Genomic DNA, 9,199 nt, shown 5'->3' with positions numbered 1-9,199 from the left:
GACACTGAAATGCATCTTTAAGTTGAAAATCAATCAAGTGAATCAGACGCAGTTATAAACACATTCCTAAAGCTGCAAACCGGTTTCACTAGAGCGATGTTTTACCGTTTAATCTGATTCCTCTCTCGTGACACAGTCAGAACATCTCTGAAGGCAAACGGATATCATAAACATTCTTTATAAGGCAAACTCTGTCATCAATAAATCAACTCTGTGTTTAAGGCTTTCAGCACAATCTGCTGCCAGTGAGGAAATAATCAACATGTTTTTAGTACAAAGACTCGTTCAGAGAACACAGTGTCAAAATATGAAGCAGAAATCCATTATTCTGCTCAACGGTCTGTAACGACGGTCATTGTGTTGACAAACACAGTCACAAGCAGCTCTTCAATGAGAAACACGCGCTCACCGCGTCCGACAGTGATGTCATCATGTGTTCACCACAAACACAAGACTGTGACTCGAGGGACTTGAACGCCCCCTAACGACGACGCTTCAATCCTCCGTGTCCGGCTGAACTCCCAGCATGCTGTGCAGCTCCTCCACGGTGTATCCCAGCAGGTTCTGCAGGTCGCAGACGAATCGATAGACGTAGCGTTTGCCGGACGTCTTGTGGATGATGTTTTTATCGTAGTAATAGCGCAGTCCTCGACTCAGCTTCTCGTAGTTCATTTTGGGCTTGTTCTTCCTCTTTCCCCAGCGGCGCGCCACCTGATGGACACGAGAGAATCATAACACTCAATATGGCTCAATATTGACTGATTTGACATTATAAATCTCTGGGTGTAAATACGGTGCTTTCAAAAAAACGTTAGCACAATATTACCATTTTTGTGTTGATGCAACAAAGCAATCAAAAGTTACAACATTACAAATATAATTGATCATAGTGTCCAAAACATCTCCAAACAAAGATAATAATTGTACATAAGAACTAATTACTAGAGCTGTCATAGTTAACGATTAGCATTTAACGCGTACATTTTTCTTAATTGCGATTGATGCATTTAACGTTATATATATAATGTGTTACCGTATGGCGGAAACTTTGTAATGTGTCCGCCCGGAGTCATTATACTGACACACCACAGCACCAGAGCCCCTTTACCAAGGGGAGCCTACACGCTTAGCATAAAACAGCATAACGCGGCGGTCCTATAGACATTCTATGGGCTGTACTGTCGTAAAACGCTAGTTGAACGTTTCGCTCTCTCCTAAGATTGAGATGCAGAGGTTGTAATCTGAGTATATAAACTATCTCTGACAAAATCTCCCTGTCAATGATAAAATGCTAGAGAAAGGAGCTCTTAGCGCTATTTGATGTACAAAACATCCCAGATGGGACTTGGGTTAGAAATCAAGTACATTTCAGCCTATGTAAGACACGTCAATACTTATCTCAGACCAACACGCAGAATGAGACGGTTTTGTCTGCAAGTGCTTTTCATGTGGAGTTCAAAGCGGCGCTCAACACTTGTGTTGACGCTCTGACGTGAATTATGAACGCAGCTTCACGATTGCTGTAGGAAAGCGGATAGTCACAGTATACCGGCAGATCAATATTGTGGAGGATGAGAGTTTAAGAGATTTAATGCCCATTGCAATGAATACTCATCCTATGTGGGAGACTATTCTTTCAATTAGTCCCATTGAGACTTTGGGATTCATTTAATGTGACTTGATCTGGTGATATTTTAGAGCATTTCTATCTTTATACTGTGGAAGGCTTTGTTTGGAAAATGTTAGTGAAGCATTATATTGTTACATATTGTTTTGAATTCTTTCCCAAGATGGAAATAAATGCATTTTGACAGGAAAGTCAAAGTATTTATTGTCAAATTTCAGCACTTTCAAAACCTGCGATTAATTGTGATTAACCGGGGAAACTAATTATGTGATTAATCACAATTAAAATGTTAATTGACTGACAGCACAACTAATTACACATGCAAACAATGAATAAAGGTTTGTATAGCATGCAGACATGATTTCACATTACTCACTATATTTTTTGATCACAATAAAATGTAAAGTGTCATTTCTTTTATAATTTATCAAAACTGATTCTGATTTGTCTGCTTGTTTTAAAGCACTTGTTCAGTTTTGGTCATAATGTCACATGCATTATAAAGTAGAGCTTCTAATCTTTCAGGCTATATCTATTTTGTGTTATTAATAATTGGAGTTATTAATATTTTGTCAAGTATTTTCTCTCACTGGCCCATTTGAGCTTAAAGGGTTAACTGGACTAGCCCCCCCCAAAATACGTTTTTTATTGATTTTGAGCAGACACAAATTTTATACCATTGTTTTTCTATTTCATTGATTTTATTGCAAATTACTCCACGATGCGGAAAACAATAAAATATTAATTAAGTTTGAAGTGTGGAATTCCACAGAATATGACATATTTGGGATCTAATGAATGTAAGGATGCACCAATGAGAAAATAACAATGTAATAAATGTTCTAGTGTGATGATTAAACTGCACATTAGTTAAATACATACAGTCTGCATGTGCGGCACGCTTCAAAGTGAACGTGTAAAGTCGAAAGCTGAAAATACTGCGTCACGAGCACATGTTTGTGATCAGAAATGAATGGGGGCAAAAAATGCCCCTGAAAGTGACTAAAATCCCCCTATACCTTAAAATGCCATTTAATTCATTCCTCTTTTATGTTTGTAACTTCTGATTTCATTCTTAATATTCTATCACCTGAAAGGATGCTACACATTATATTTGATATATAGTTAGAAAACTATTGCCCTCTTAAAGGTAAAAAAATGCCACCGAGAATCAAATATCGCTCCTTGATCGTAAAGTGAATTTCTGACACGGGACAACATATTATATTTGATATATTTAATTAATTAGATTGCAGCTTTTTATGGTTTAATAATGACACCGGATCATATATGAGCGCTTAAAGCGTGTTCTGAGTGATTTAGACTCTTTTAATTTTGCATTTCAAAGGGCCCTGCATATATTATTGAAACGTACACATAGCCAGAAGTTTGGAGATTTTGGTGTTCCCCATTCAAGTAGATACGAGCTGTACTGGCATGACTAGAAATGGTTTCCCAGGGCCGTTTGTTACCGAGATGACTCCTGAGTGAACCGACCCGCACCAATCACAACTTTATCTACAGTGATCATTGAATGGTATAATGACCTCATCGGGGTCGGTGAGTTTGAACTCCCATCCGTCACCCGTCCAGCTGATGATGTTCTGACAGGTGGAATCGGTCAACAGCTCCAGCAGAAACTGCCACAGCTGAATCGGCCCACTTCCTGTTCAACAGCAATGACAGACATTCATTGACCTTCAGTAATTAAGAGTGAAATGACACGAGAGTTATTGTGTGTTCTGGAGACGCACCAGTGAATCCCGCGAGCACCGCTGCAGGTATGACGGCGTTGCCGTGTTCCAACGGCTCGTTCCTCTCCTGGACGTAATCTTTGAAGGACAGACCCTGTTTCCCGAGACTCAGCGGATTGACCGCGAGCTCCTCTTCAAAGCTGTCGTAGGACGGGACGCGCTGGGCGTCGGCGAGGGAGGAATGACTTCCCCACGATCGCAGAACGCTCTCAGAACCCTCAACGTTCTCCACGCTCTCCACTGACGTCTGGTCACGTGATGACGCTGCACACAAACACGGCGAGAGTATTTAATCACCATGACAACAGAAATATGCTTTCGAGGTTTCAACTCGGGCAGTTTATATGTTACTTGAGGCAGCAATTGTAATATGTTAGTTTAGTGGTGTGAAATGTGTGTTTGTGAACGCACCTGCTGTAGCGAGGCGTGGAGCAGCTTTAGCGCCGGTTAACTCGCGTGTGATGTAGCCGACACTGACGGTGCTCAGTTCAGGTTTGGGATACATGGAAATCTCCTGACCGGACGACATCAGGGCGGATTCACCCGTCTCAAACAGCTCTCGCAGGAGACTGCCGCGGCTCTCCGGAACCTTCAGAGAACATTCCTCCAACCTCACACCTGCAAATACAAACATATACAAATATTTCAGTGTCATGTGAACAGTAAAGCAGCTCTCATAGGGCCTCATTAGTGAAAATTTCTTAAATATACGAAAGAATTGGGAGTAAATTCCACGAAAAATGGAGCTTCCCGTAAACTTTCCGCCAGATTCACAAACGCTTCGTATTACCTAGATCAGCTCCTTCAGAAGCTCCGCCCCCCAAATTCATGCACGCCCATTGCCAACGTTGTGTGGATCGGTCCCTTCACTTTGTCCAGGGCTCCACCTTTAATTTCACTCATTTAATTATTTAAAAAAATTACTTAGAAATAAAATTAAATATCAAAATGTAGTTATTGAAGTTCGTTTTAAAGAACACAACACATGGGGTTCTGGGTATTTAAGCGAGTATTGCCGCTGACTATCACACCTGGAGTCGTGACTCCAGTCAGGTCTCCTTAGCAACCAAATTGGCCCGGTTACTAGGGAGGTTAGAGTCACATGGGGTAACCAAATTGGCCCGGTTGCTAGGGAGGGTAGAGTCACATGGGGTAACCAAATTGGCCCAGTTGCTAGGGAGGGTAGAGTCACATGGGGTAACCAAATTGGGCCGGTTGCTAGGGAGGGTAGAGTCACATGAGGTAACCAAATTGGGCCGGTTGCTAGGGAGGGTAGAGTCACATGGGGTAACCAAATTGGGCCGGTTGCTAGGGAGGGTAGAGTCACATGGGGTAACCTCCTCGTGGTCGCTATAATGTGGTTCTCGTTCTCGGTGGGGCGTGTGGTGAGTTGTGCGTGGATGCCGCGGAGAATAGCGTGAAGCCTCCACACGCGCTACGTCTCCACGGTAACACGCTCAACAAGTCACGTGATAAGATGCGCGGATTGACGGTCTCAGACGCGGAGGCAACTGAGATTCGTCCTCCAGCACCCGGATTGAGGCGAATCACTACACCACCACGTGGACTTGGAGCACACTGGGAATTGGCCGTTACAGATTGGAGAAAAAAAAACAACACGTTTGAATGTCTCACGCACAATTTCCACGTGCCCTTGTAAATATAGTTCGTACTGACCAACGTTTTGATAATACGAAAACTTTCATGAATTCGGAAATTTATGTCAGACCGACTTTACGAACGATTTCACAATAATTTGTTCCGCTCCTGTTTCGTGAATGAGGCACACAGAGTATTTAATTTACACAAAACTAAAGACACGATTCCACAGAGTCCTTCAGACTCTTACCGTTAGAGCAGCTGCTCGTCCAGCTGACTTCAGACGGGCGACTCGAGATCTTCATCCCTTCATCGTCTTCACAAGCTGCAGAAGATCAGAACTGAACATGAGCATCACGAGACACTCAAACAGATTTAAGAAAGTCATGTTTGTCATCACCTCTCATCATCTGCTCCAGATGCTCCCACAGAATATCACCCACGAAATCAGGAGCCAGATCCAGGAATCGCTCTTTTCCCAGGTCGCACAGCTCCCGTCCACTCATGTCAAACTTGAAGAAGTTGATGTTGGTGAGACTGAATTCACCCGACGCCCAGAACAGCCACTGCAACACCTGCTGGTGCGACCACTTACACGGATCTACAGCAGAACACATTCAATCATTAAATATACGTCAATACATCTGACACCAAAGTTCAAAGTAATCAAATTTAATTAGTCAATTAAATTTAAATACATATTGTTTTAAATAATAATGAAAATTATAATACTACTTGAAATGTTCCCTTTTTGATTTTAATTTGTCATAATCAGTGCTAATTTTCATTTTTTTATTTAAATTTTAGTCTGACTAAAATGGGATACAATATATACTGTATATACGATATAAATCTTAAAGTTCAAAACAGAATTAGCTAATGTTGCAGAGAATAGCTTGAAGCCTCCACACGTGCTGTGTCTCCATGGTAACGCGCTCAAGTCACGTGATAAGATGCGCAGATTGACGGACTCATACGTGGAGGCAACTGAGATTCATCCTGAGTCACTACGCCATCACGAGGACTTAGAGCGCATTGGGAATTGGGTAAAAAAAAATCTATATATATTTTCAAAGGAGATATAGGATGATATAGGACAATACATATATATTGATAAAGTTTGTTGTGTTACATAACCCGTTTCTTCCTTAAAGCCGTGCCAGTGTTTGCATCACTCCACTCTCTGCACAACCCCGCCCCCACTTTCCCTCTGTGTGCAAACCCCACCCCCACTCTCCCTCTGTACGCAAACCCCGCCCCACTCTCCCTCTCTGCGCAAACCCCGCCCCCACTCCCCCTCTGTGCGCAAACCCCGCCCAACTCTCCCTCTGTGCGCAAACCCCACCCAACTCTCCCTCTGTGCGCAAACCCCGCCCCACTCTCCCTCTGTACGCAAACCCCGCCCCCACTCCCCCTCTGTACGCAAACCCCACCCCACTCTCCTTCTGTGCGCAAACCCCGCCCCCCTCCTTCTGTGCGCAAACCCCGCCCCCACTCCCCCTCTGTACGCAAACCCCGCCCCACTCTCCCTCTGTGCGCAAACCCCGCCCCACTCTCCCTCTGTACGCAAACCCCGCCCCACTCTCCCTCTGTACGCAAACCCCGCCCCACTCTCCCTCTGCTGCAACCCCGGCCGCCCAAAAGTCTTCTGCAAGCTTCATTTACCATCTCACATGTGCTTTCACTTGCAACTGAACATTTATCCCACTTCACTGATGAGATACACACAATATAGTTGTTTCTGAACTGCTTTGATTTCCGGATTTAGATTGTACAATTGAACATGGAGCGGCCCAACACAGCACCAAATGTGTTTATCGGACTCAATTGAATTGAATGTTTCCTGTTGTCAAACACATTGTGGTGGACAGAAGCTGTGAGACACTGGTGTGTGTTCAGGAGACTCACTGTTGGAGATGCCACAGATGCGCTGGACTTTAGAGAAGCCATTAAAGCTGTCCTTCAGCGCCTGACTCATCACGGCTTTACTGCAGGGCGTCAACAGCGGCACCGAACACGCCGCCACATCTGAAACACATCATACATGTTATCAGTCAAACGTTTGGACACTTTCTCATGACCTAAAAAGCCTTTAATCTAAAAGATAACACTTTAAAGCTTCAAATTAATATAGTTAATGCTTATGTATGATTTTTAGATCTATTTGGAGGCAAATTGAGAAGGAACATCAGCCATAAACCTCATGAGTCCCTCAAAGGACAGGGCGGGAACTTCTGTTCTGAAATAGTTTTGCGTTCCCTCGTGTTGGTTAATGGCGGTCTAGTTTGTTTAGGGGTTTAAGGTGGTCTTGTTTGTTTGTTCAGGGGTTTAAGGTGGTCTTATTTGTTCAGGGGTTTAAGGTGGTCTTGTTTGTTTGTTTGGGGGTTTATGGTGGTCTTGTTTGTTCAGGGGTTTAAGGTGGTCTTGTTTGTTTGTTCAGGGGTTTAAGGTGGTCTTGTTTGTTCAGGGGTTTAAGGTGGTCTTGTTTGTTTGTTCAGGGGTTTAAGGTGGTCTTGTTTGTTCAGGGGTTTAAGGTGGTCTTGTTTGTTTGTTCAGGGGTTTAAGGTGGTCTTGTTTGTTCAGGGGTTTAAGGTGGTCTTGTTTGTTCAGGGGTTTATGGTGGTCTTATTTGTTCAGGGGTTTAAGGTGGTCTTGTTTGTTTGGGGGTTTATGGTGGTCTTGTTTGTTCAGGGGTTTAAGGTGGTCTTGTTTGTTTGTTCAGGGGTTTAAGGTGGTCTTGTTTGTTCAGGGGTTTATGGTGGTCTTATTTCTTCAGGGGTTTAAGGTGGTCTTGTTTGTTTGTTCAGATGTTTAAGGTGGTCTTGTTTGTTCAGGGGTTTAAGGTGGTCTTGTTTGTTTGTTCAGGGGTTTACGGTGGTCTTATTTTTGTTCAGGGATTTATGGTGGTCTTGTTTGTTTGTTCAGGGGTTTATGGTGGTCTTGTTTGTTTGTTCAGGGGTTTATGGTGGTCTTGTTTGTTTGGGGGTTTATGGTAGTCTTGTTTACCCTGTAAGAGAAAGTCCAGACCAGACGGGACCTCTTGCTCCTCTTCTATCACAGGATAAAACCCAGAGAACAGAGACATGGGGTCTTCAAACATATCGAACGCCACCTGACGCTGAGAACATAAAACACCGCTTTATTGAGGCAGGAAATTAAAGTAATAATCTCATCTGATAACAGCAATATGATGTAACCCTCATTAAATTCATAAACAAACACACACTAATTGCACTTTGATTATGTGAGGAAAACCCAGAGGCCACGCCCTCCCATATGACATCATCACTCAAGCTGTTTTAGTGCCAGTGAGAGGTCAATCCATCAAATGGAACGAACAACCATATTTGGTCTTCCGGTTCCGTGCCAGTGTGCGCAGCTCTTGTCCAATCAGAGCGCAGAACTGATCTACATGACATTAATCAGCACTGACAAAACTCGCTTTCTGTCGATATAAAGTTCTACATTATAATTTGTGTGACTGTCAGATATTCAGAGTTTTACATCTTTACTCATTAAAAGTCTCTTTAGAATCCAAGAGATTAATTTAACACTTTCTATCGGTTCTTTCAACATGTTAATATTGATTATTCACATCAACCCAAAACAGATTGAACATGAGGAACTATTTTAAATGCTCATTTTTATAACTTTCCAAAAATAAAAAAATACATGTTAAATGTGCGGACACACAAACTCTCACCTTTAATGTGTTTCTGTATCCAGATAAAACAGGCTCCATGTCACACATTTAGATCTGAAAACGATAAGGAAATAATTATGCTAAATATCTTAATATCAATTATAAAGACATGCTCTACAAACAATTCACAAACGTAAATAAACACATAAAAAGATGTGATTGTTGTCGAGCTGTGTTCGATCATAAGTGAATCATGAATCACTGATGAGGGATCAATAAAGAATTCCCTTTCAAAGCGATTACACATATATTACTGGATTATATCATTTACTGTCATTACATCTTTAATGCAATTACAGTTCAGATGAACTGATATATGTAGAAAATATTCTCAATATCGATCGTTATAGTGCTACTGACCTGTTGAATGCGAACAGGAATCGATTAAAATAATCCGATGTGATTCAGTTTGTGACTTATTCCTCTGTAACCTGATAGATCCAATACCAGCACCAATATATTATTATTGATCAATGACAGTTGTGCTATTATCGTTGCTGTTGTGTTCAGCTGTGT

General features: G+C 42.3%; 1 protein-coding gene across 1 annotated transcript in view; it reads right to left on the bottom strand.

Moving 5' to 3' along the window:
- Positions 1-9,199, bottom strand: part of LOC127636419 (protein C-ets-2-like) — a 10,245-nt gene extending 1,046 nt beyond the window's left edge. The window contains exons 1-10 of the mRNA XM_052116886.1: positions 9,044-9,199; positions 8,684-8,737; positions 7,987-8,098; positions 6,889-7,008; positions 5,381-5,581; positions 5,231-5,305; positions 3,793-3,999; positions 3,382-3,645; positions 3,175-3,293; positions 1-711 (exon numbers count right to left, since the gene is read on the bottom strand). The exon at positions 1-711 is cut by the window's left edge and continues 1,046 nt beyond it. Coding sequence (XP_051972846.1) covers positions 496-711; positions 3,175-3,293; positions 3,382-3,645; positions 3,793-3,999; positions 5,231-5,305; positions 5,381-5,581; positions 6,889-7,008; positions 7,987-8,098; positions 8,684-8,731 — 1,362 coding nt within the window. The 5' untranslated portion in view covers positions 8,732-8,737; positions 9,044-9,199 and the 3' untranslated portion in view covers positions 1-495. The remainder of the gene's footprint in view (positions 712-3,174; positions 3,294-3,381; positions 3,646-3,792; positions 4,000-5,230; positions 5,306-5,380; positions 5,582-6,888; positions 7,009-7,986; positions 8,099-8,683; positions 8,738-9,043) is intronic.

The sequence above is a fragment of the Xyrauchen texanus genome, chromosome 44 (assembly GCF_025860055.1).
Source record: "Xyrauchen texanus isolate HMW12.3.18 chromosome 44, RBS_HiC_50CHRs, whole genome shotgun sequence".
Taxonomy (NCBI): domain Eukaryota; kingdom Metazoa; phylum Chordata; class Actinopteri; order Cypriniformes; family Catostomidae; genus Xyrauchen; species Xyrauchen texanus.
This window is presented reverse-complemented; position numbering and strand designations above follow the sequence as displayed.